Below are 26,928 nucleotides of genomic sequence, written 5' to 3' on the forward strand. Positions count from 1 at the left end.
GTAAAATGCTGTGAACAATACTGTACATATGGCCTGGTGAAGTTTGTTTGGGGTTATAATCTCGGTGAGTTGTACTATACTGTACATATATTTAGTATCTATAAGACTGAAGTTGGACTTGCATACAAAATGCACTTACGTACACGAAAAAAAACAATTATGTAAGTCGAGGAGGAGTACCTGTATATAATTTGCCTTTAGCCAGCGGGTAGTTGGTTGGTGGAACAGACTTCCATCCCTTGTAGTGGAAGTTGATAGCCTAAATAAATTTAAGGCTCAGCTGGACAGGTATTTTGAACGAACGGAGGGGTGAAGTGGAAGGTTTTTTTTTTTTTTGGCTGATGCTGCATAAGCTTGCTTTCTTGCATCATATGCCTCTACTAATGCTAATGCTAATATAAAGCAGATCTCTTTATATATTTCTTAGGAGTAACTGTGTTACCATGATATTTAACTTGAAGGCTACTTGGCAAAAAATTAGTTATAAACATTTTAGCTAGAGATTTTGCAAGTTATGACTTAATGTATGGAGAACCTTTGTATCAGTGATTTATCACGAATATCGTATTTCATAACTTATACTGTAATCTGTAGAAGAATTCTAGTGTTATAATTATTTTCATTGTGGTCAAGATATCTTGATAAGTTGAATGACATAGTTTGGTGTTAGATAATTTTATTATCTATTGTAATTAACTTATAACTTTACAAATGTAATGGTATAGCATAATATATATAACGTAAACTCGATAGGCTAGTACGTGTTATTGCTGTATAACTGGTGAATTAGAGTAGTCTTATTATTGTACTGTATTTAAGTGTTAATTTTAGTGTAGTATTCTCATTTACATTGAATTTAAACAGAAATCTTGCCCCAGACTAGAGCAGCAAGGCAACAGGCTCAAAGTAGCTGGAAACTATGGCTGGGGGCCTAAGGAAACAAAATGTGCTGTTTGTGCAATGCTTTCATATCTCTCAATCTCTCTTGGAACAGGATATAATACTGCCAAGGGGGATTGTTTTGGTGTAGTGCAGAGGTTGTGAAGAAATTAGGTGCCAGCTCAGAATTTTGATGGGCATTTATGAGATCTTGAAGAGATGGATGGATGCTCTCGAAGGAATTAAAATAGGGGACCCCTGAAGCTCTCAGATGCCCAACTTGTTGTCACAGCCCATACTTCTGTATCAGGCAATACAGTGGCATTCCCCAAGGTAGAATGTGCAGGAGATAGTTTTTGCCAGTGACTTTATTGTCAGGGAAAAGGGAAATATACTGTGCAAGAAAGAGAGGTGGAATAGGGCCAGGGTGTTTGCCAGGGGCAAAAGTTGAAGATGTTGTAGAGCACATATCTTTAGCACATAGCCCTCCCTCCTAGGCATCAGGGCAAGCAAGCAGGGTGTATTTTGCTGTTCGGTCAGAATATTTTCTTTTCTGAAGGATAACAGGGCATCCTAGGGTACTTTTGGACTTGCAGAGTTGTTTGGAATCAGTTCCAAGAAGTTTTGAAAGCCAGAGAACACAGGAAAAGTCTTAGAAGGCGATGGAAGCTTCAAGAGTCTTCTCCAGGTTTATCAATAGTTCACCGATCCTTTAAGAGGTGGCACAACCGGCAGGCCAGTTAGTTCTGTGTTGGCTTTTGTGATGTTGAGTAAGTCTCCATGTATGGTAGTGTACTTTAATTGTGTGTGAAGTGACTATAATCACGACAATGAATTGTAATCATTGTGGGTGACTGCAATAAAATAAAGAACGGTGTTAATTGTATACCAGTTGTTTTTAATAAGAACTCTGTTTTGTAACAATATTGTTTAATTTTGGCATTTGACATTATTTAAAAGTATTTTAAATTTTACCCTCAGAAAATGGCTGCAGGAGAAAAGAGGTTGAGTTACACTATCGGATATAAACTAAACTTAATAGATCACACTAAAAAACATGGTAACAAAGCTGTGGAAAGGTTTTTTGGACCACCATCTACAGAAAAAATGATATGTGTCTGGCGGAAGCAAGAAAAAGAACTTCAAGCTGCTAAAAAAAAAAGTAAACACAACCTTTGTCGTCTCGTCCCCACATTGACCAGAACTTGAAGATGTAAAAAAGTGGGTAGTCAGTGAAAGGAATTTAGGAAGAAGTGTTTCTACCAAAATGATTATGCATAAGGCCAGGATATTAGCAGAAGAACGAGGAATTCTGAATTTTTCTGGAACAGAAGGATGGTGTTACCAATTCATGCAAAGGCATGGTTTATCAATGCGTACAAAAACATCAATTGCACAAAAATTAACAGCAGATTATGAAGAAACAATATTGGAATTCCACAAATTTGTAATAAAGGCATGAAAATTAACTTCTTTTGATGTTGTTATTTTGTTTTTAGGAGCATTAGCAACTAAGGCCATATTGCTCCGGAGATATGCGGTGTTCATTCTGTGACCTTTCAGCATCCTCTGTATTTGGTGGTCATGGGCTCGAACCCCGGTCTAATCAAGAAGCGTATGCTACACACTGCTGCTTCTGCCCACCTGGCTACGGAGGCACCACTTCTTTTGAACTTGACCAAATAGGAAATATGGACTCGGTCCCACTAACTTTTGATGCATCATTCAACGAAACCATGAATATCAAAGAGTCTAAAATGGTGTCAATAAAAACCACCAGGCATGAGAAAACACATTACACAGCAGTTTTGCTTGCTGTGCTAATGGCACAAAACTACCGCCATTTTTATTATTTAAATGAAAAACTCCACCTAAGAAAAAAATTCCAGATTGTGTATTTGTTTATGTTCATCCAAAAGGATGGATGGATGAATCTGGAATGAATTTATGGCTCAAAAAAAATATGGGCAATGCATCCAGTGGTCTCTTAAGGAAATCATCTCTTCTCATTTTGGACCAGTTTAGAGCCCATAGAACTGAAGTCATTAAAAAGAGAGTGAGGGAATTGAATACACAGGTAGTTGTCATTCCTGGTGGACTGAAGCCAATTGCAGCCTTTGTATGTGTCCATAAACAAGCCAATTAAGCAAAATATGTGTCCATAAACAAGCCAATTAAGCAAAATATGAGAGAACAGTGGAACAAATGGATGGGAGAACCCGCGTATTACCTCACACCCACATGAAGAGGCCCACCATTACACAGATGTGTGAATGGGTTGAGGAATCTTGGAGAAATATAAGTGGTAAAATAATTATAAAGTCTTTCAAGAAGACTGGAATTAGTAATGCCCTTGATGGCAGTGAAGACACTGCGTTATTTGAAGATAGTAATAGCAACATTAGTGAGAAGAGTTTTTGGGATTTGAAGGCGATGTTTTTTTTTTTGGTTTTCAAAATGACTGAACTTTCTCTTTGCAGAACACTGTTTTTTGCCATTCCTTCACTGTCTTTTTGTTCATTTTCAATTCTAGAGGTAGTTTGCTTCATATAAAATATTTTCTAATGTAGCTAAGATTCTTTTATTTCTCTTTTAAATTGCTGTATTGGTAAATGAATAATAATAATTAAATAATGTATTATTATACAGTATTAGTATCTTTCTTGCTGTTCTGATCATATGTTTAGGATAAGCTTTTTTTCTACTATACACATTAGAATAAATGTTAAATGCCTAAATACACTAAAACTTTTTTTCCTTAATTTTCCTTTCTAAAATGGCGGTGTACCCTATATGCCCATGTGTCTTATATGCTGTCAAATATGGTACTTAACAAGTATAGGGCAATGTTGAGGAAAACTGATGTCAGGATTAAATTTGAAAGTGTCTGCAATTCTGCCCACACATGATAGGAGGGAGTATATGATGAGAGCTTTGTAATCAATTCTGCCCTGGCAAGGCTCATGGGATAGAATTTTTCTCAGTGTGGTCTGTGCTTGTTATCAGGAGAGACTGCTTCTACAGGGATGGAATACACTTAAATAGAAAGGGTGCAAGAATATTTGCTGATGTTATTGAGGCAACAGAAGATTGCTAGCTTGGGGGTGCCTCCGTAGCCAGGTGGGAAGGAGCAGCAGTGCGTAGCACACGCTTCTTGATTAGACCGGGGTTCGAGCCCGTCACCACCAAATATGGAGGATGCGGAAAGGTCAGGAATGACCACCGCATATTCCCAGAGCAATATGGTCTTAGTTGCTAATGCTCCTAAAAACCAAATAACAACAACATAACAGCTAGCTTGGGGGGGTGGGTATATGGACTAATAATTCAAAAATAGCCACAGGCAGAGGAGAAAGTGATTCTTGCACTGTTTCTATTGTAATGTGCAGTATCCTGGAAAGCAAGGCACTGAGGATTTCAAGGCCTGCTGTGAGTAATAATGAAACAGTTAAATACATGAGCTGTGATGGAGTAATTAAGAGTAAAAACATATGTATGTATACTTGCATGTACACCAATGCTAGTTAACAAATTTAATGAGTTTGAAGTGCTGGTCAAGTCATCAAATGCAGATATTGTCGGGACATCAGAGACACGGTATCACCCAGATATAAGGGATGCAGAATTTGAATATGAGTAGTGTATGGAAAGGGCATCAGGATGGGAGAGGGATTATGCTCTTAGTTAAGAAGCACATAAAATCTAAGGCAGTGCATCCAGTTGACATTGGTGGCCAGTGCAATGTTGAGTCAGTTTGGTGTGACATAAGCTCTGGGAAAGCAAAAATGAGAGTAGGATGTTTTATAGGCCTAATGACTTTGATGAGTACAAAAATCAGCTCTACAGAGGAATAGGGAGGGCCATTAAATTACAATGTCTTATAATGCGGGATTTTAACTCTTCGGATATTGACTGGAACTTGTGGATTGGTCACTCGCACAATAGCAAGACTTGTGGATTTATTGGATGACTGTTTTCTACAGCAGCATGTTATAGAGACAATGAGAGAATAACACTCTTGATCTGATTATCAGCAGTGATTATTTATGCACTATGAATCTGCAGATAAAAGAACTACTAGGCAGCAATAATCACAGTTTAAAGGGAAGGGAAGGGTTTTTGCTTTCATAAAGGTGACTACAGTGGTCTCAAACAGTTTTTAAATTCTATGCGGTGGGACCAACTGATGAAGTTACCGTCATCAGTTAGTCCTACTTTAACATTTTTAATTAATTTAATGTTAGTTATAATTGCTGCCAATGTTAATATAAGCAATAGAAATCTTTCAGATATGAAAATTTCAGAATGAAAGAAAAACATCTGTACTTTGCTATTACCCGTTCAGTTTTTGTTTTGTAACATCTTGATATTTACTAAACTGATAAAGGAAACAGAAATTATGGTGGCTATTCTTTTAAATGTGTCCTATAGAACTTGAATTTGAAGCCTAAAGTTTCAGATCTGTGGTAACTACGAGAGCACCAAAGCAATGGTTACATATGAACGGTAGATTATTATATTATTCATGCATGTTTATAATAACATAATAAAAAAAAAAAACACTTTATCACTCTGTACAGTATATATAGGCACAGTGTACATTAAGAACCAAATTTTATTTACTGTTAACAGAATAATAGTAATGATGTAATTCTGTGCATGATAGCATTATTCTGTTTCAGAGGACAACACTAGTGTTTCTATGTCATATCTGTATTTAAATATTCATGAATGTTAAATGACAGGTATCCACTTACTACTAATTCTATACTTAAAGTTGAAACAAATCAATAAAGTGAATATTATTATTCGCGTAAACAGCAACATAATTTTCATCATGGGACAAGTGACAGTAGTAGCAGGACAGATGTGCAGAAATTTGCTTTCATCCAGAGAGTAATTTATTGTTAGAATAAACTTCCAGGTATCATTGTGAAAGTAGGTACAATAATAAGTGTAAAGGGAGAATTTGACAAGCAGTTGGAAGGATGGACAAATGAAGTGTTTTTTTTATAATGACTGATGTTTTATAAGCTTGAGAGAGTGTGAAAACTGTCTGGGTAAATTGGTCGGTAATACCATATATGATGAGAGCCTTGCATCATTTTGCCACTACTAATACTAACTTGCTTTGAGCAAGCAGGATTTCTAAAGAATTATGGGGTTCCTCAACACTGCTCAAATAACAAAATGTCTTGAAATGTTTTGAAAAAATCTCACGATTGGCCATATTAACCCCGGGGCTCATATCTAGTGAGTATGGGCTTGGCACACCCAGGGTCCTGAGCTGGATATCATAATTTTTCTCTTTCTTGGTGATTTCCTTCTACTGCGCACTCTCTCTCTCTCTCTCTCTCTCTCTCTCTCTCTCTCTCTCTCTCTCTCTCTCTCTCTCTCTCACAGGGTAACTCAGAAATTTTTTTGGCTGGTGCAGCATAAGTCTCAGGCTTCCTTGCACCATATGGCTAATAATAATAATAATAATCTAAGTCATTTGCATGTGAGTCAATGCAGTCACATACATTGACAGTGTCAAAAAGTTTAAAATTCCCAGTCTCTTCCGATCTTCACAATGTCTATCCTGCCATCCTTACTCAATTTGAATTTATGTACTCTCGTGTGTAGTCTGAGCAAGAGGAAGAATGCTATTAGTGTTGAACTCTACTATTGTAATCCTGAATCTTTTTCTTCATATACAGTTTTAAATTAACTCCATCAAGTGTGTTATTTTGGGTTTGCCATTCTCCAACTATAAGATCTTGCATTTTGCTGCATTAGAACATAGTTGCCACTTCTCTGACCTTCCCCAAAACTTATCTAAGTCATTCCAAAGAAGTGTTACTTGGTGAATTAACTACTCCCCCAATCTTTTTGATATCACACCCTATCCCTTCATCGATATCATTTAAGAAAATTAGAAACAACATTTGCCGTGGTAACAGTTCTTTCTTGGGGTTAACCTTACTTCTGAAGTTAGCCCAATTTGAAGAATAACCACTAATCACAACCTTTTACCTCCTGCCATGCAATCAATCTAAGGGTCTTCTCTGTGGTTTCAGTTTATAAACTTATTCCAGCAAACCCTTGTGTGGAACTGAGTCAATGCCTTGTTAAAATCTAAGTAAACATTGAATTTTTTCCTACATTCTGCTTGTGAATAATTGTGTCAAAATAGCTAAGCAGGTTGATTAAACATGATTTTCTCTTTAAAAATCATGCTGTGTTCCCTTGAATTTCATTTCTATCTGATCCTGTATTGCACTCTTGATTGTTGTCTCCATGATTTTTCTTAACAGTGAAGTCAGGCTGACCAGTTGGTAGTTAAATTCTTCTCCACACTTTTTTTTCAGCCAAAAGGAATCTCTCCCAAGTAAATTAAATGTAATTTTTTTAATGAAAAATTTGACGTTTTAAAAATTTAACATTTTTTTTACATAACAGAACAAGATTTTCATTAATTTTCTAAAAAAAAAATGTAATCATAAAATATAAACATGACTGTGGTGAATTTAGGAATTCCTTATTATCATAATTTGAGGACTTAATTTTAAAATTATAATTTTAAAATAGCAGTTTTAAAATATACTGAAAATTAAAATTTTTACTATTTCAAAATTAAAATATAAACATTAAATTATTAATGCATTTTCAAGTTTATAAAACTGTTAGGCATGCATATACAGTTTCAAAATTATGCATGCTCACATATTTCCGTTTATATGTAATTATATATATTGCCAAAAGTAACCCAAAAGACATCCATCTGTTTCAAAGAACCTTTTATTACAATATTTAATAGTAGTAGTGTGCCTGCAAGTCTTTGGTTTTAATTACATTCACTGTATCCTTTACAGATTCCAAACCAACTTTTGATAACAGGTAGGCATTAATTTGGCCAGTTCAATTGTGAGCATATTGGCCTGGCCTAAAGAAAACATTCCCATACATCCCAAAGGTGCTCAGTGGAATTAAGGTAGTGGCTTTGAGTGTGCTAATGATGCTTTTGCATGCCCACATCTTCAGACTAAGTCACTACAGCTGTGCAGTATGACATGGTGTGCTGTCATGCTGAAATTGAAAAGGATCTTTCATGTACTGACCAGTACAGGAAGAGTGGAATTGTCCATACAGAGTGTCAGTGTACCTAATGACATCCATTGCTCCAGGATTGACAATTAGTGGGCCAAGCCCAAAATATGAATAACAACTACAGATGGTAGCAGCATCTTGCTAAACTTCACATTTGAGAGGACACTCTGATAAATAAAGTTCTCCTAGCATCCTCCAGACTCAAACATTGCCATTATATCAAAACCATGAACCATGATTCATCACCCAGGGGCCGGTTGTGATGTGTTGTGCACCAGACACTGGGAATTGTGTACCATGGTAGTTTTTTGTGTTGTGCTGCTCTTGTGGCTCACAAAGGAAGAACATTTGAGCCCTGTGAATTTAGGTTGAATGTTATTATTCTTCCCTCTGGAGTATCTTTGTATGAGGATAATTCTTCCTGGAATGAGAGCAGGAAGACATGTAAGCATGATCAAAAAAATGATTAAGAGAAACATTATGAATCCCAAATCTCATTATGCCCAAACTTCTTGCTGTTAATTGAAATAATGGTAAATTATTAAATTTCTTGAAAAAGCATTGATTTTTCCACCCAGGAAAATTGAAGTGTTAAATTTCTTTGATATATAGAATTTTTTAATAAAATTATTGACTTCAGCCTTTGTGAAGCTCAAACTTTTGTAATTAACAGAAAATGATGCCTCTGTAGATAAAGATTCTGTTAAAAGGCAAATTGTTCAGTTGGTATTTATCTGTGTTCCACTATTGTGGAGCAAGAATCATCAAAATAAAATACATTTTCTGTTCTCTGTAGTATGCTTAACACATGAAAGAGGTTGTTTATGCATAGGTACGGCACTTCCATCATTTCTACTATCCAGGTAGTATGAATGCATCGTTTATTCATATCTCATATTGTGATCACCTTCACAATGAGTTGCCGAGGTATTGTACTGCTTTGAATAAATAATGTTTCACCAGTGGAGAAGACTAATGTTACTTATTCTCGGCAGTGGTATCTGCTGGTAATAAGTAACATTAGTCTTCACTGGTGAAGCATTGCTTATTCAAAGCAGTGCAATACCTCGGAAACTTGTTGTGAAAGTGATCATAATATGAGATATGAATAAATGATGCATTCATACTACTTGGGTAGTAGAAATGACGGAAGTGCCATACTCTTTCATAAACAACCTCTTTCATACTTTAGACATTCAGTCAAGAAATATTTTTCGATGCTTAACACGTGTATAAATTTCTCTCTCTCTTCCCACCCCCCTCGATCCCATGAAATTCTGAGAAAGTATGTATAGTTGTAAGGTGTATATATTTTATGGTCAGACTGTTTATGGAGAGGAAAATTTCACATTTGTATGCTGGAATGATTTTCAAAGACCTATGGAACTTTGGTTTTTAATGAAGTTTAGCTTGAAATAAATTAGGAATAGACTTTTGATAAGATGTCTTCATGACACCACTTGAGTAATTTTATAAAAGTTAGTTAATGCATAATAAAGGAATGGAAGAAAAAAAAAAGATTATGCTGTTGACACCATAAATGAAAATTAGTGAGAGTGGAAAGCATGCATTACACTAATGTGTAAAATTTAAGTTATAATCATGGAATCTGAGATATCAGTGCAGTTGCATAGAGTCACCGTTTCTAAAGCTTCTATATGCAGTTTGCTTTATAACTTTATACTTATGGCCACTGATAGCTTGAGATATATATATATATATATATATATATATATATATATGTATATATATATATATATATATTCTGGGATGTTGTTACACTTGACTGACCTTAAACATACCTTTAATATATCTTTCTTGTCTCCTGATGCCATTACCTTGGAACCACTATTCTTGATGTGTTTTAGGTTTTGTCCCCCCCCTTTAGCAGTTTGCAACTATTTGCTAGTATGCTGAAAGCTATTATTGTTCCCATATCGTCTTTCAGAGGCCTACATTACAGCCTACAAAAAGAATAAAGCTAATAAGATGTGTTTTGTACCATATTAGATTAGTAATGAACAGTGCTTTTGCATCATTGTATACTTTGCACATTCAGAAGCTTAAAGTCATAATTTGACGTCATATTTAGATTTACCATGTTAAATTATATCAAGGCATCAAATTTTCAAACAATAATTTATGAATACAGCTGAAACCCATTATAACGTGATGCTCGAGGTCCAAAGAATCACATTGCGATATAAGGGGATCGCATTAGAAAATTCTATCCATTTTTTGGCATTCAAACTTCATATGTACTATCAATTTTGCTCATCTCTGTTTTTTGCGCAGTAATTGCACTGCTACGTCTAAGAAAAATTGCTCAAAGAATAATAATTGAAATAATATGTAATTGTGTTGTTTCAAACTTAATGATGCACTGTACAATAAAGTATTTAAAAAACCAATATTCACATTGTTAAATATACATAAACACAATAAACACACACCTTTTGTTACAAAAACAAATCAATACTCACAAAAACTGCCTTTCCATGTGATTGTATTGACTTTTACATCCATGTTTTGAAATTAACAAATGGTTGAAAATTTGGGAGAAAAAGGAAAACATAACCCTAGGTGCTCACATCTGGTGAGTATGGGCTTGGCACACCCAGGATCCTGAGCTGGATATCATGATATCATCAAGCCTCAGGCTTCCTTGCACCATATGGCTAATAATAATAATAATACACTTCATGTTCTTTCAACTACTCAGTAGACAGCAAATAAACTTTTTCACATTTTAGTTATTACTTTCAAGTCCCATTTTTATAAAAAAACAATCAAGGGTTGACTGTTTCATTACAGCTTTGTTTCTTTTTAGCAATTTCAATAAGCCGTTTTAACTGTAAAATTGAAAGGGAATCTACCTTTCATGTTTCAAGAAATTGAAGTCCAGTTTGAAAACCAGCGAGTGCCTCTGCGATCCTAGGTGGTGGCTCTGGCTCCTTGTCTTCATCATCTGCGGTTGCATCTGGATCAAAACTTTCAGCAGTAACATTTCCGATTATTTCTGAGTTGTAAGTCATGTGCTCATGTGTAGGACAGTTGTTGTCCCCATCTATCCAACATTCAATATATTGTGGCCCCTCTTTCTCTGTTGAAGAACTGTGCATTCTCTTTATCACTGTCACTGGCTACTTGGGAGTTATCCAGGATCAGCCTTGCACCCAATATGTTTCTCCAATATTTTTAAATACACCTTTTCGTCACAGTTTCCCATGTTTTGCCACCAATGTAAAAAACCTCCTTTAAGTTCAACTTCTTTAAAAATGAGGTAACAGAATCCTCACTAGTGATTGTGCACTGTATCAGAGTCCTGCAGAAGTTCATTTTAAACATTGATATAATACCTTTATCCAGAGGCTATATCTTTGATGTGGTGTTGTTTTTTGGTAATTAGCTCACTCAGATTTTACCATCTCTGCTTATTAGGTTATTGGCAGGAAGTTGGGTAAGACAGTTATCCAGCAGCCAGCAAGCTTTGGTATCCAACATTGCCATAAGTGTTTATGTACATCAGGTACAAATTGCTTATGAAACCAGTTTTCAAAAATAATGGAAGTCATTCATGCATTTTTGCTAAAATCATAGGTAAATGGCATAGAGACCATGTTCACATGATGGAAGCCCCATGGTGATTTAAACTTTCCTACTCAAAGTGGCTTCAGTTTGTGATTTCCTCTTTGGTTTACACAGAAAAGTACTGTCATTCTTCTTTCATTTGCTTGAAGCCTTGTTCTTTTTGAGTATCTTTCTTACAAGCCAGAGTGGATTGGGTAAAATTTTATAACAAAGTTTGGTCTCATCACAGTTATATACTTGTTCTGTGGTATGGCCACCATCTTCAATTATTTTCTGAAGCTGGGTAGGGTAAGTGCATGCAGCTTCATCATCGGCTGAACATATCTGAGCTGATATAGCCATTTTGGTTTATGCTGCCATTTTAAAATGTGTTAGCCATCTATTACTTGCAGTGAATGCTGTGGACTCATTTCTGTGAAGATCAATGTGGAATTTTTTAGCTTGGGTTTGCAGATGGGGTTCAGATAGAGGTATGTGCCTTCAGATCGTTCTTGAACAAACCACTGAAACACAACTTTATCCAATTGTTCGTCTTGAGGTTGTGCAAGCATTTTTGCTGCAGCCCATTGCTTGTTTCCATAGACTTGGCTGCATCACAAAGTTTCTCCTCTTCTTTCTTCCATCCACACACACACACTGTAGATTTATTCACTTCAAGGTCTCTACCCACTTGAGTTTGCTGGACTCTGGACTTAGTTATATATCATAGAAAGTAAATAAATTTATTATAATTATCTCAAGAATAACGTGGGTGAAATGGGGGATAAAGGGGAAAGCACTCCATTTGATTTATGATTGCACTTTTCTGCCGATTGTTACGTATGGTGCATCAATCTGGGTTGGCCATGTAATCAAAGTAAGCAACACCAGAAAACTCTATTCTGTACATCGAGTTATGTTACTCAAAATGGTCATGGCCTGCAGAACAGTTTCCACAGAAGCTTTGCAAACATTAGCTGGCAAAATGCCACTTGATTTGCAGTTAGTGTTTAGAAGCCAATCCTTTTATTTGAAAACAGGTATAAAATCCAAGTTGCTGGAGATCGAAATTAACACTTTAAATGACTTGAGAAATGAAAATAAGAGGATTTGGGATCTCCTTTTACAAAAATGGCAAAACAGATGGAATTGTTCGGAAAAATGGTAGAATAACATTCAAATTTTTCCCTTATGTTAATGGTGTGAATTATATTAAACCAATCTGGTTAGTACCAAATCTACGTTGTACATTCTTGCTAACAGTTCACGGATCATTTTTTTTGTTAAACTGAATAGTCTTGCAATCGTAGCAAGATGAAACTGTATGTGTGGTGATCTGGAAACATGGGAACATGTTGTGTTTAATTGTTTGGAATATGCTGATTTGCATTTGGATTTACTGAATAATGTTGATAATGTAACTCATCTGGTGAATGGGATTGAGCCATTACTTATTAAAACAAGGGAAAATTTTATTGCCTTTCAAAATTTTGCAAATTCAGTTTTCTTGAGAAGGAATATAATTTTGCAGTTGGAAGGGAAGAGTTAAGGTTGAATAATGGATGAATTGGTGGACTGTACCCTTTTCTTTACATGGAACAGTATGTTATTTTTTATATAGGAACAGAGAAAATTCTTTGCAGAGGTGGACAGGATGTTGGTACTCTGTTTCCTTAATGGGTGGGTGTCCACTTCTGCTTCTGCCAATGCAGTTGGCAAGAAGGTTTAGTTGTTTTTCTTGGATTTGATCCTGCAGTAACACCTTCTTTCATCTTGGTTAATATGAGTAACTTCTGTTGAGCTCTCTGGCTGCTGGTAGATGGCTATTCGTTGAACTCTTTGTCTTTTGGAGAATACTGGCGATGATCAATCTCTAGGATGTGATGCTTGTGCTCACTGTGAAAGTGTCTCTTCATTGGTTTCTGTTGTAGCCTACTTGTCCAGCTCGTTGTGATGATCAGTCTGTAGGATATGATGTTTGTGCTCATCTGTGGACAGTGTCTCTTCATCGGTTTCTACTGTAGCCTACTTGCCAAGTTGTTGTGCTATAGCTGAGGGGATGACCATTGCGCAGTACAGTTGATTTGTGATGTGAATGTGAAATTTGCATTGTTAATAATTATATACTGTACTATACTATTTCTATATCTATGGTGGATTTGTCAGTTTTTTTTTGGCTAGAGGCTGCTTTACTCAACAAATGAATGAATGAAAATGGACTCTGGACTTGATTCTATCGAGCAGCAATTTTTTCTTCTATAGCAAATGTCTTCCATTTTTTTGAAGTTTCAGACATTTCTTTAAATTTATACTGTATTTTAAAAATACACTTTACAATTTGAGAAACAAGAAAAATCGACAGTAGGCAACTGAACTTGTGCGAGGGACTTTTCCCACACAAAAACCCTACTTATTTGCATATCTTTGCCTAAACTAATTTGTACCCATTTGCTATGTTATTTCTTAAACTTATTCTTCTCATATGTTACTAACGACAACTTTGTTTTCCCTTATCACGAAATGCTTTAATCTTCTACCATTAAATCCCCTACTGACTATAGCCACCTTTCCCAAAAATTACTAAATGCTGTGTCTTAAGTGGCGGTATGATAGAGGGATTAAGTTGATGTTGACTACCTCCCTGAGCCCTTTAAATCAATGGCCTTTCTACTTTGCTACTTTGTTTTGTCTATTGTTCCTACAGGCCCACTCCCACTAACTGAAATATTTCTGAAATGTTTTCTTTGTTCTTAAAGTTGTTTTATTTTCACATACTATCCAGAGAAATAGCTATTTGTGAGACTTTGTGTCTTACAAACTTTTTAAAAAAATATACTGTACATTCAAACACTTTGCAAGTAAAGTTGCAAGTCGTTTATTATTGTCCTTACAGAAATCAAAGGATAATGTGTATCGCAGATTTGTGTTAAACTGAAAATATCACCATGTGTTCACAAGATTGTTATTTGGTTTTTAGGAGCATTAGCAGCTAAGGCCATATTGCTCTGGGGATATGCGGTGGTCATTCCTTGACCTTTCTGCATCCTCCGTATTTGGTGGTCACGGGCTCGAACACCAGTCTAATCAAGAAGCGTGTGCTACGCACTGCTGCTCCTGCCCACCTGGCTATGGAGGCGCCGTGTTCACAAGGAATCCAAAATGTTGATCTTCAGTGACTACAAACACGTTTCTAGTCTGACAAACTGACGAACTGACAAAAAATGGGAGCCATGCTTTCATTACGTTATAAGCCGAATCGTGTTTTAACAGATTTCAGCTGTATGTTAAAAAAAAAATTGTAAATTAAATTTTGGACAACAGCATATTAAAGTAAGTGATTGTATTAAATCAGACAGAGAAGAGATTAATTTGGTTTTGTAATAAAAATTTTACGCAATTATTAAAAGAAACACATAGTTATTTGTTTTGTTTCCTTTTTTCTGACCAGATATGTGATATCCATCCTATTGCAGATATCATTGGTTGGTATTAGTGTAGTATACCTCCTGCTGTCAGCTCAGATGGTGGAATCTCTGTTAGTTAATCAAGTAAACATATCTTATTCCTACTGGATCTTGATATTGGGAGGTTGTCTTTGTCCTCTTACATTTTTTGGAACCCCAAAAGATTTTTGGTAAGATCTTAATTTTATTTGAGCTGTGTATTTCATTTAGTGTGCTTTCAAATTTAGATTGATACACTGTCACATAAAGAATAATAATAAACAGTCTGTCAGTTAAATAATGAGGCAAAATTTGCTAAAAATAAAATAACAATGCCAAAATCTAGAAATGGTTATATAATTTTGAAGTTAACTCCATATGACCATATGATGCTCAGAACAATTAAATCCTGGAAGCACCGTTGATACTGCTCTGAAGTAATGCCCTTCAGCTGCTACGTCACTCCCTCCTGGATGGTCTGAATAGATCTTGATTGAACAGATGTTGCATGACATCTAAATAATAGTAACTGGTGACTGTGGTGCCCTCAGGGACAAATTCCTTGCGAATAATTCCTTTGATGTCAGAGAAAACAACCAGCATTGTCTTGATGTGAGATTTCTCGAGTCAGATCTTCTTCTGCTTGGGTAAACTCAGCAATTGTCACACCGTGCTTTATCTTTTCATCTCCAGGTTGTTTTTGAGGCACAAATTCTCGTTAAGTCATAATTTGCCTCAGAATGTCAGGGTTATCTTCAACAGGTTCAAGGAAATCGTGACAACAGTTGATCCTTTTTTGCTCCAGTTGAAGATGTGTGACACAAATTGTAAACAATTCTTTCGTTTCACTAAAACGTTTTTTAAAATGTCATGAACCATCTCTTTATTAATGCCAACATGTGTAATCATACAGTTGGCAATTCTTTGGTCTTCATTCAAAAGACTGCATACTCACTCGATATTTTCTTTAGTTCAAATGGAAACTGGACATCCCAATCTAGGGTAATCCTCAATTAACATTAGTGTTAGCAGAGACAAGATGCAAGAAAGCAAGCTTATACAGCTTCAGCCAAAAAAAAAAAAAAAAAAAAACTTTCCCATTTCACCCATCCATTTGCTCCAAATGTTTGTCCAGTTCATCCTTGAATTTATTTAAGCTATCAACTTCCACAACAATGAATGGAAGTTTGTTCCAGCAATCAACTACCCACTGGTTAAAGGCAAATTTCCACACATCTGTTCTACAACTATCTTTCCTCAATATGAGTTTATGTTCAATCTGGTTTGTAATCTGAGCAAGAGAAAGAATAACATCAGCATCAAACCTGCTCAAACCATTCAAGGCCTTATATACCTCAATCAGATCACCTCGCAGGTGCCTAGTCTCTAGATCATGCAATTTGCAGAACTTAGCCTTTCTTGGTTAGAGCACCCCTTTGTTCCTTTCACCAATCTTGTTGCCCTTGTCTGTACTCGTTCTAGCAACTCTACATCCTTCCTAAAATGGGCGCCTCCGTAGCCAGGTGGGCAGGAGCAGCAGTGCGTAGCACACGCTTCTTGATTAGACCGGGGTTCGAGCCCGTGAGCCACCAAATATGGAGGATGCGGAAAGGTCAGGGAACTGACCACCGCATATCCCCGGAGCAATATGGCCTTAGTTGCTAATGCTCCTAAAAACCAAATAACAACAACAACAACAACAACCTTCCTAAAATGAGGCCTCCAGATCTGTATGCAGTACTTAAGGTTTGGCCTGACCATTGCCTTACACAAAGGGATAATCATCCCCTTATCCCTGCTAGCAAAATTACTGTATATCGTGACAAGACCCCACGACCTGCTCTGGCAGCTTGTTTGCATTACTCAGAAAACTTCATATCTGACTGCATGTTGGAACAGGACCAGGGTATGTCTGCCAGGGGCAAAGGTTGATGACGTTGTAGAGCAGATATCATCTTTTAAGGGCACAAAAGGTGATATAGTTGTACACGTTGGCATAATGATATCAAGAGTAGGAGACCGGCAGAATTGCTTAACAAATACAGGTCACTGTTGAAAAAAAGCCGAGAAATAGGGTTGAATTTGAAAGTGTCTGCAATTCTGCCCAGACACGATAGGAGGGAGTATATGATGAGAGCCTTGTCGATCAATTCGGCCCTGGAAAGATTGTGCAAGGCTCAAGGGGTAGAATTTTTTGAGCCTGGACTGTACTTGTTAACAGGAGAGACTGCTTCTACAGGGATGGGATACACTTAAATAGAAAGGGTGCAAGAATGTTTGCTGATGCTATCGAGGCAATGTTAGGTGGGTCGGAAAACTGCTAGATTGGGGGGATACAAGGACTAATAGATTAACAGTAGCCACTGGCAGAGGTGAAAGTGATTCTTGCACTGCTTCTATTGGAATGAGCCGCAGCCTGGAAAATAAGATGCAGGATATTTCAGAGACTGCTGGGAATCATTGGGGTACAAGTAAACACATGGGTTGTGTTAGGGTAGCTAAGAAAAAGAACAGGTGCATGTATACTTGTGTGTACACCAATGCTAGGAGTTTAGTAAATAAATTTGATGAATTTGAGGTATTGCTCAAAACATCAAAGGCAGATATTGTTGGGATATCAGAGACGTGGTGTCACACAGATATAAGGAATGCAGAACTGGAATTTGGGGAGTACAACGTCTACAGAAAGGATAGACTGGATAGGAAGGGAGGAGGGGTTATGCTATTAGTTAAGAAATACATAAACAAGAAAGTGAAGCCAGTGGACATCGCTGGACAGTGCAGTGTCGAGTCAGTTTGGTGTGACATAAGCATTGGGAGATCAAAATTGAGAGTAGGAGTGTGCTATAGGCCTAATGACTCTGATGAGTATAATAAGAAACTGTACAGGGAAATAGAGTGGGCCAGTAAATCAGAGAGTCTTATAATGAGAGATTTTAATTTCCCAGATATTGACTGGAATTTGGGGGTTGGTCACTCACACACTAGCAAGGCTTTTGTGGATTTATTGGATGATTGTTTTCTACATCATGTTCGGGAGGCAACTAGAGGGAGGAATAATCTTGATTTTATTATCAGCAGTGATTCTTCATGCATTAAGAATCTGCAGATAAATGAACCACTAGGTGGCAGTGATCACAGTGTGCTGAAGTGGGATTTACTCAAAGAGGTAACTACCATTAGGGGTAAAGGCAAGGGGTATTGCTTTCGTAAAGGCGACTACGATGGACTGAGACAGCATTTAAATTCTATACAGTGGGACCAACTTATGATGTTACCAACAGCAAATGCAAAATGGGAAACATTCAAAGAACTTATCTTGGAAGCTACTAGGCTTTACATACCAACTAAGAAATATTGTTCAAGGTTTAGGCCTAAATGGATGTCAGATGAACTGATGAGGCATATGGCAGAGAAGAAACATGCATGGGATACATACAAATTAACACATGACACAGAAGCCTATGATAGATACAAGTTGATATGCAACCAAGTTACAAAGGAGGTTAGGCAGGCGAAGGGAGATTACGAGAAATCTTTGGCAAGGGATGCAAAGAAAAAAAGCAAAGAGTTCTTTACTTATGTAAACACTAGAAGGAAGGGGATGAATCAGATTGGTCCACTTGATATCGATGGGTCAACTGTTGATGATCCTGCTCAGGTAGCTAACAAACTAAATGAATATTTTGCATCGACATTCACACATGAGGAGTTATTTAAAGAGGGGAAAGCCAGAGGTGTATTCAACTCTAGCAGTAAGCTAGAGAATCTTGTAATAACTGAGAGTAAAGTGGAGGAGAAATTGTTGAAGATAAACACAAGAAAGGCACCCGGGGTGGATGGGATCTATCCAGTTATATTAAAGGAGGCAGCAGAGGAAGTAAGCAAACCCTTAGCCATAATTATGAGAGCTTCCTTGGACTCAGGGGAGGTACCCACAGACTGGAGATGTGCAAATGTGAACCCAATTCACAAAGGAGGATCAAAGGCTGACACAAGCAATTATAGACCTGTGAGTTTAACTTCTGTTCCAGGAAAATTAATGGAGGCACTAGGTAAAGAAGCACTGCAGGATCATTTAGACAAGACTTCAGTTATAGCTCGGACACAGCATGGTTTTGTTAAGGGGAAGTCTTGCCTGACCAATTTGATTGGATACTATGATGCAGTCACAAAGGAACTGGATGCAGGGAATAACTTTGATATTATATACTTGGATCTTAGAATGGCTTTTGATACTGTTGCACATGGAAGACTGCTGCACAAATTGTAGCAGTGTGACATTGGAGGAAAATTGCTGCTGTGGATAAAGGGGTGGCTGAGGGGGAGAAGACAGAGAGTGGTAATCAATGGACACTGCTCGTCGTTGGCTAATGTTATTAGTGGAGTCCCTCAGGGCTCAGTGTTGTGTCCATTATTTTTTTCTGTATTCATAAATGATATTGATGATGGTATATCAAGCTTAATGTCGAAGTTTGCAGATGATACAAAGGTAGGCAGGGTTGTCAAGGACACTACTGACACTATGCTGCAGCAACAGGATCTGGAAAGGTTGAGCAGATGGGCTGAGAGGTGGCAAATGAAGTTTAACATTGACAAATGTAAAGTACTACACATGGGAAACAGCAACCCCAGAGCAACGTATCAACTCTGTGGTACTACACTGACAGTGGTAGAGAATGAAAGGGACCTGGGGGTGGTTGTGCAGGCAGATATGAAGTTCTCTGAGCAGTGCAGACGGGCTGCAAGAGTAGCTCATGGTGTGTTGTCAATGATATATAGGAATTTTTCTAGCAGGGATAAGGAGGTGATTATTCCCTTGTATAAGGCAATGGACAGGCCACACCTAGAGTACTGTATACAGGTCTGGAGGCCTCATTTCAAGAAGGATGTAGAGCTGCTGGAACGAGTACAGAGAAGGGCAACAATATTAGTGAATGGAACAAAGGGGTGCTCTTACGAAGAAAGGCTTAAGTTTTGCAAATTACAGTGTCTGGAGACTAGGCACCAGCGAGGTGATCTGATAGAGGTGTATAAAGCCTTGAATGGTTTGAGCATGCTCAATGCTGATGGGATTCTTCCTCTTGCTCAGAATAATCACCTGAGAGGGCATAAATTCAAATTGAGAAAAGACAGATGTAGGATAGACGTGCGGAAATTTGCCTTTAGCCAGCGGGTGGTTGGCTGGTGGAACAGACTTCCATCCCTTGTCATGGAAGTTGATAGCCTAAATAAGTTTAAGGCTCAGCTGGACAGGTATTTTGAACGAACAGAGGGGTGAAGTGGAAGTGGTTTTTTTTTTTTTTTTTTTTGGCTGATGCTGCATAAGCTTGCTTTCCTGCATCAAATGCCTCTACTAATGCTAATGATCCCCAGGTCTTTTTCATTCTCCACTACCCTGAGTGTAGTACACACAGTTGGTACCTCTCTCTAGGTTTACTGCTACCCATATGCAGTACTTTGCATTTGTTAATGTTAAACTTCAGTTGCCATTTCTCGGCCCATCTGCCCCACTTTTCTAGATCCTGTTGCAGTAGCACTCTCATTACCGTCATTAACAACCTCGTTGGTATCAACCTTTGTATCATCTGCAAACTTCGATATTAAGCCTGATATATCTTCATTAATATCATTGATAAATATATAATACAACAATAGGCCCAACACCGAACCCTGGGGGACTCCACTAATAACATTAGTCCGTGAAGAGCAATGTCCATTGATTACTATTCTCTGTCTTCCACTCAACCATCCTTTTGACTACCTCCGTAGCCAAGTGGGCAGGAGCAGCAGTGCGTAGCACACACTTCTTGATTAGACTGGGGTTCGAGCCCGTGCCCACCAAATACGGAGGATGCGGAAAGGTCAGGGAATGACCACTGCATATCCCAGGAGCAATATGGCCTTAGTTGCTAATGCTCCTAAAAACCAAATAACAAACAAAATAACAACCATTCTTTTATCCATTGTAGCAGCTTGCCCTTAATGCCATACTGCTCCAGATTGTGCAACAGTATCAAAACCTTTCCTGAAATCCAACTATATGATATCAAAATTATTTTTTGCATCCAGTTCTTTTGTGACCACATCATAGTATCCAGTCAAATTGTCAGACAAGACTTCCCCTTAACAAACCCATGCTGTGTCTGAATTATTACTGCAGTCTTGTCTAGATGATCCTGCAATGCTTCTTTAACCAGTGACTCGATTATTTTCCCCCTGAACAGAAGTTAAACTAACAAGTCTCTAATTACTTGTCACCCTTTGATCACCTTTGTGAATTGGGGGATACATTTGCACATCTCTGGTCTTTGGGTACCTCCCCTGAGTCCAAGGATGCTCTCATAATTATGGCTAAGGATTTGCTTCCTTCCTTTGCCCCCTCCTTTAATATAACTGGATAGGTCCCATCCATCCCAGGTGCCTTTCTTATGTTTGACTTCAACAATTTCTCATCCACTTTTCTGTCAGTTATTACAAAATCATTTAGCTCCCTATCACAGTTTAATAAGATTCTGTCCTCCACTTCCCTACAGAATTCCTCATGTGTGAATGTAGATGTAAAATATTCATTCAGTTTGTCAACTATCTGAAAAGGATCATCACCAGTCGAACCATCAATATCAAGTGGGCCAATCTGATTCATCCCCTTTCTTCTAGAGTTTATATAAGTAAAGAAGTTCTTAATGTTTTTCTTTGCATCCTTTGTCAAAGATTTCTCATAACTGCCTTTGCTTTCCTAATCTCCGTTGTGACTTGATTACAGACTTGCTTATATCTATCATAGGCTTCTGTGTCACCTGATAATTTATATGCATCCCATACATTTTTCTCCTCTACCCCGAGTGTCATTAGTTCATCTGACATCCATTTATTCCTAAACCTCGAACAGTATTTCTTAGTTGGCATGAAAAGCCTAGTAGCTTCCAAGATTAATTCCTTAAATGCTTCCCATTTAGAATTTGCTGTTGGTAACATCATCAGTTGGTTCCACTGTATAGAATTTAAAAACTATCTGAGACCAACATAGCTCCTTTACGAAAGCAAAAACTCTTCCCTTTACCCCTGGTAGTAGTTACATCTTTAAGTAATTCCCACATTAGTACACTGCAATCACTGTGGTTCTTTTATCTGAAAATTCAAAATCTGCAAATTGACTCATGTCCATCAGAAAAGCACACAGACCACTCGAACGCACGCACGTACAGGATAGACACTCATCTCCATAAACCTTTTCCGGGTCTCTGAACGCTTCTCTCACACTTTTATCCAAATGGAAATAAAATTTAATTGCTGAACATTGCTCCATCTTTAAATTTCTGACACAGCGCACCACCAGTGTCTTGTTACAACTGCCGCGACTTGAGAACTGTAGAAGTGATACCCACGCACATGTGCTGTATTGAAAGAGCACACTAGCAGTTCAAATAGTGAGCTATTTTAATGTAGAATTCACGGTGCAGATGAGAAATAACAGTCCTCTTATTTAATTGGCAGTCTGTATGCGTACACTACATCAAAATTAAACAAATTAATTTATTATAGTAAGTGCTTTATAATGAGTTACATCAGTTTTAATTGATGTAATATTTAATAGTAATTCCATCCTCCTCCTTCATGGCTTCTGTGATTTTTGCTTTAAAATTATTTCATAATTCAAATGTATTTGTCCTCCCTCTGCAATCTGCCCAATTCATAGATGCCTTATAGTGCCCTAAACTGTCAAAGGCCCCTCTTCTGGAGTTAATACCTGTTCCATTACCTTTAACTACTGCAGCATCTCTCTCTTCATCTTCCAACTTACTCACACCACACAGATTCTATGCTGGCAGATATAACTTCAGACTCGGCAAAAGCTCTTTTTGCACTCAGACTGCTTTTAATAGGAAGTATGACCCTTCAACTCCTTTTATCTTCCCTATCTTTACAAAATACATTATACATGTAGTGGAACTTGTCATTTCCAATTTGTGGGTGGCACCACATTTCTGTTAGCTCTATTATTTCAGCATTAGTTGTCCTAACTGGGAGTTGAAATTCAGCCATTTAATTGACAACTCCTGAAATTACTGTAGACACATTTAAGACTAAGTAATCTTCAATAGTTTACTACCCTGACACACCCCTTTAAGTTATTTAGGTTTGTATCCCAAGCTTTATCTTCCCCTTCATTTGAAATGTTGCAGCCCTCAGAACATCTTAACATCGGCTGATGTGGCATTAAGCAGCAGGCTTGAGGTGAGTGCAAGCAATACTTTGACCCATATCATCAGATAAATGAGGGCATAAATTACTCTTCTCCCTCCCAACTAGCAGATTATATCTAGGAAATAAACTCATACACCGACCATTGAACAAAATTTTTACTGTAACTAAAATTTTTACAAATAGTATAAAAACAAATTATTTACAATAAACTAATGATTGTATATTGCGGAATACTAAAAACTGTAATAAAAGATTGTTTACCATAAAATAAGCTAAAATATAAAATTAAAAGCGCTAAAAACCTGGAGCTTTCGAGAGCGTCAGCTCTCTTCTTCAACAGTAATATGACTTTCTGCAACATCTCCTTAAACAGCAGGTTCACGGTACCTCCACACGTGGTATTTCTCCATGTGGTTCAATCGGCACATGGTCAGAACCGGAAGCGGAAATGTCTCGGGTATGTGGCAAATAAAATCGTTCATCCGAACTTAATACAATTGTTTCATGCATATTCATCCTATTTTTGAAACAATTGTATTTAGTTCGGATGAACGATTTTATTTGCCACATACCCGAGACATTTCCACTTCCGGTTCTGACCATGTGCCGATTGAACCACGTGGAGAAATACCACGTGTGGAGGTACCGTGAACCTACTGTTTAAGGAGATGTTGCAGAAAGTCATATTACTGTTGAAGAAGAGAGCTGACGCTCTCGAAAGCTCCAGGTTTTTAGCGCTTTTAATTTTATATTTTAGCTTATTTTATGGTAAACGATCTTTTATTACAGTTTTTAGTATTCCGCAATATACAATCATTAGTTTATTATAAATAATTTGTTTTTATACTATTTGTAAAAATTTTAGTTACAGTAAAAATTTTGTTCAATGGTCGGTGTATGAGTTTATTTCCTAGATATGAGTTTTCCTGACCTCAGAGGCCTTTTTCAGGATATAGCAGATTATACATAAACAGTAGTACATCTCAAAAAGGAGTACAACACTGAGTCAAATTAAGGCAATATGAATGGTTTTTCATAAGAAATTTGTTTCCTTTCCAAAGTGAATTTTTATTCAGTTCCCTGGGGATACTTTAATATAACAAATCATTATAAGATATATTCTGCATTAATGAAACTTTAAACTAGAGTAAGGTCTCTTAAGCTGTTTATTTTGTCAAATCTAATTAATGCATTCTTTCATATAGGCAAGAAAGGATTCTCACATCTGCTATTTAAAGCTTGTTTTATTTTTATTTTAGGGGAACTATCGTAATTGCATTAGGAACCATAACCCTTGCCTGTGTCATGCTCTTTGTTGGTATATTAATGGAGAATGCAGATGTACGTTCTCAAGCTACTTTCCCTCCACCTACTACTTCATCATTTTTCCTTGCCTTTAGTACAATTATGTTTGCTTTTGGAGGTGTATATGCATTTCCCACCATCCATAATGATATGAGAAATAAAGATAGATTTCCCAAGGCTAATATAATAGCATTTTCAGGTAAGATTTTGGTTGTAGTGAAAAATCACTTCAAATAATAAAGGACTCAGTTTATTCTTAAAGTCTGTATTAGTCCTCGAAGTACATATTACTATACATACCAGAATGTGTAGAATTGATCCACCCAATTCAAAAATCTCAACTTATCAGATTTATTTTCCCTCAGCCATTAGTTACACAAGATCACTTAGCAATGTAGTGATTCTGTTATAATAGAATATAGAATGCTAATAATTATGATCTGCACTCTTGTCCTGACATCATAGGAGGGAGTCCAGGATGAGAGGCTTGTCAATAAATTCAGCCCTGGAGAGACTGTGCAACTCTCATGGAGTAGAATTTTTCTCAGCATGGATTGTGCTTATTAAGAGGAGAGAGACTGTATCTACAAGGATGGGATACACTTAAATAGAAGGGGTGAAAGAATATTTGCTAATGCTTTTGAGGCAGTATTAGGTGGGTCAGAAGACTACTAGCCTCTGAGATCATCATCATCAGCCATTTTCAATCCACTGCAGGATGAAGGCCTCTCCAGCAACTTTCCAGTTCCTTCTGTTTTGAGCACTGGCCATCCATTTATTACCCAAAAACTCACGAATTTCATCTATTCATCTCCACCTTTGTCTTCCAGGCTTTCTCCTCTTTGGTATCATTCTGTTATTTTCTTAGTCCATCTGTCATCATGTCTTCGAGCTATGTGTCCTGCCCAAGACCATTTTAGTTCTTTAGTTTTGATAAGAATGTCCTTTACTTGAGTTTGCTGCCTAATCCATGTGTTTCTCTTCCTATCTAACAGTCTGATTCCCAATATAATTCGTTCCATTCTTCGCTGTGTAGTTCTCAGCTTCTCTTCCATTCTTTTGGTGAGTGCCCAGGTTTCACTTCCATAAGTCATGGTGGGGAGTATACATTGATTCATTATTTTACGTTTCAGACAAACTGGGATATTGCTCTTCAGTATGTGACTATATTTCCTGAATGTTATCCATCCAAAATTTATTCTTTTCTTGACTTCCAGCCATTTATCATTATTACAGCTAATAACTTGTCCCAGATAAGTATATGACTCCACCTTTTCAATTACTGCTCCTTCAATCATTATTTCCCTTTCTGTGGCATACTTGTTCATCATTACTTTTGTTTTAGCCATATTCATCTTTAGTCCAAAATCCTTACTAACTGTGCATAACTGATTAAGATTTTCCTCTAATTCTTTGGGATCATGGCTTATTGACCAAATGCCATCTGCAAATCGTAAATGGTTTAGGTACTCTCCGTTCACATTGACTCCTTTCTGCGACCAGTCTAATCTTCTGAAAGCTTCCTCAAGGGCAGCAGTAAACAGCTTCGGAGATATTGTGTCTCCTTGTCGAACTCCTTTCTTGATTTTAAATTTGCTACTGTTTTTGTCTAGTCTAATAAAGGAGGTAGCACTCTCATATATTTTCTTCAAAATCATAATATATGGGGTATCTATGCCTTGTCTTTCCAGTGCCCGAAACATTGCCTTATGCTGTATGGAGTCAAATGCCTTTTCATAATCCACAAATGCCAGGCATAATGGTGTTTTATATTCATTTGCTTTCTCCATTAGCTGTGATATTATGTGAAGGTGATCCATAGTTGAGAATCCTGTCCTAAAGCCAGCCTGCTCTTTCGGTTGATTCTCATCAAGTATTCTTTCTAATTTGTTAGTAATGACCCTTGTGAACAACTTGTAGATGTGGGATAACAAGCTAATTGGTCTATAATTTCCAATTTCTGATTTATCTCCTTTCTTATGCAGCAAAACTATGATTACATTATTCCACTGCTTAGCCGTCACACCTTTTCTAATGCACTTTGTGAAGAGCCTTGCCAGTTTTTGTGTTATGTCTCTTCCTCCCAACTTTAACAACTCTACAGTAACTTCATCTTCCCCCAGGGCTTTCTGATTCTTCATTTTCTTCAATGCATTTTTTTCCTCATCGGGAAGAATATCGGATATGTCGTATGTGTTGCTAATTTGCAATCCATCTTCCCCACTGCTGGCATCATTCCCTCGCTCCTTGTAGTCTTCTGCTATTTGAATTATGCCTTCTCTGCTGTTTATTAGTACACCATCGCTATTCTTCAGTTTCAGTATCATTTGTCTTTCTGTATTACTGCTCATGACTGCTGATTTAAATCCTTTGTTTTCCCTTAATGCTTGTTCTACTTTTCTTGTGTTAAATCTTCTTATGTCCTCTCTGAGTC

General features: G+C 37.2%; 1 protein-coding gene across 1 annotated transcript in view; it reads left to right on the forward strand.

Moving 5' to 3' along the window:
- The window catches only part of LOC150079171 (uncharacterized), a 70,060-nt gene that overhangs the window by 19,688 nt on the left and 23,444 nt on the right, over positions 1-26,928 (forward strand). The window contains exons 3-4 of the mRNA XM_090382980.1: positions 14,987-15,062; positions 24,558-24,693. Of these exons, the coding sequence (XP_090239106.1) occupies positions 14,987-15,062; positions 24,558-24,693 (212 nt within the window). The remainder of the gene's footprint in view (positions 1-14,986; positions 15,063-24,557; positions 24,694-26,928) is intronic.

Source organism: Mastigoproctus giganteus, chromosome 10, assembly GCF_048544385.1.
Source record: "Mastigoproctus giganteus isolate SK-2022 chromosome 10, ASM4854438v1, whole genome shotgun sequence".
NCBI lineage: Eukaryota > Metazoa > Arthropoda > Arachnida > Uropygi > Thelyphonidae > Mastigoproctus > Mastigoproctus giganteus.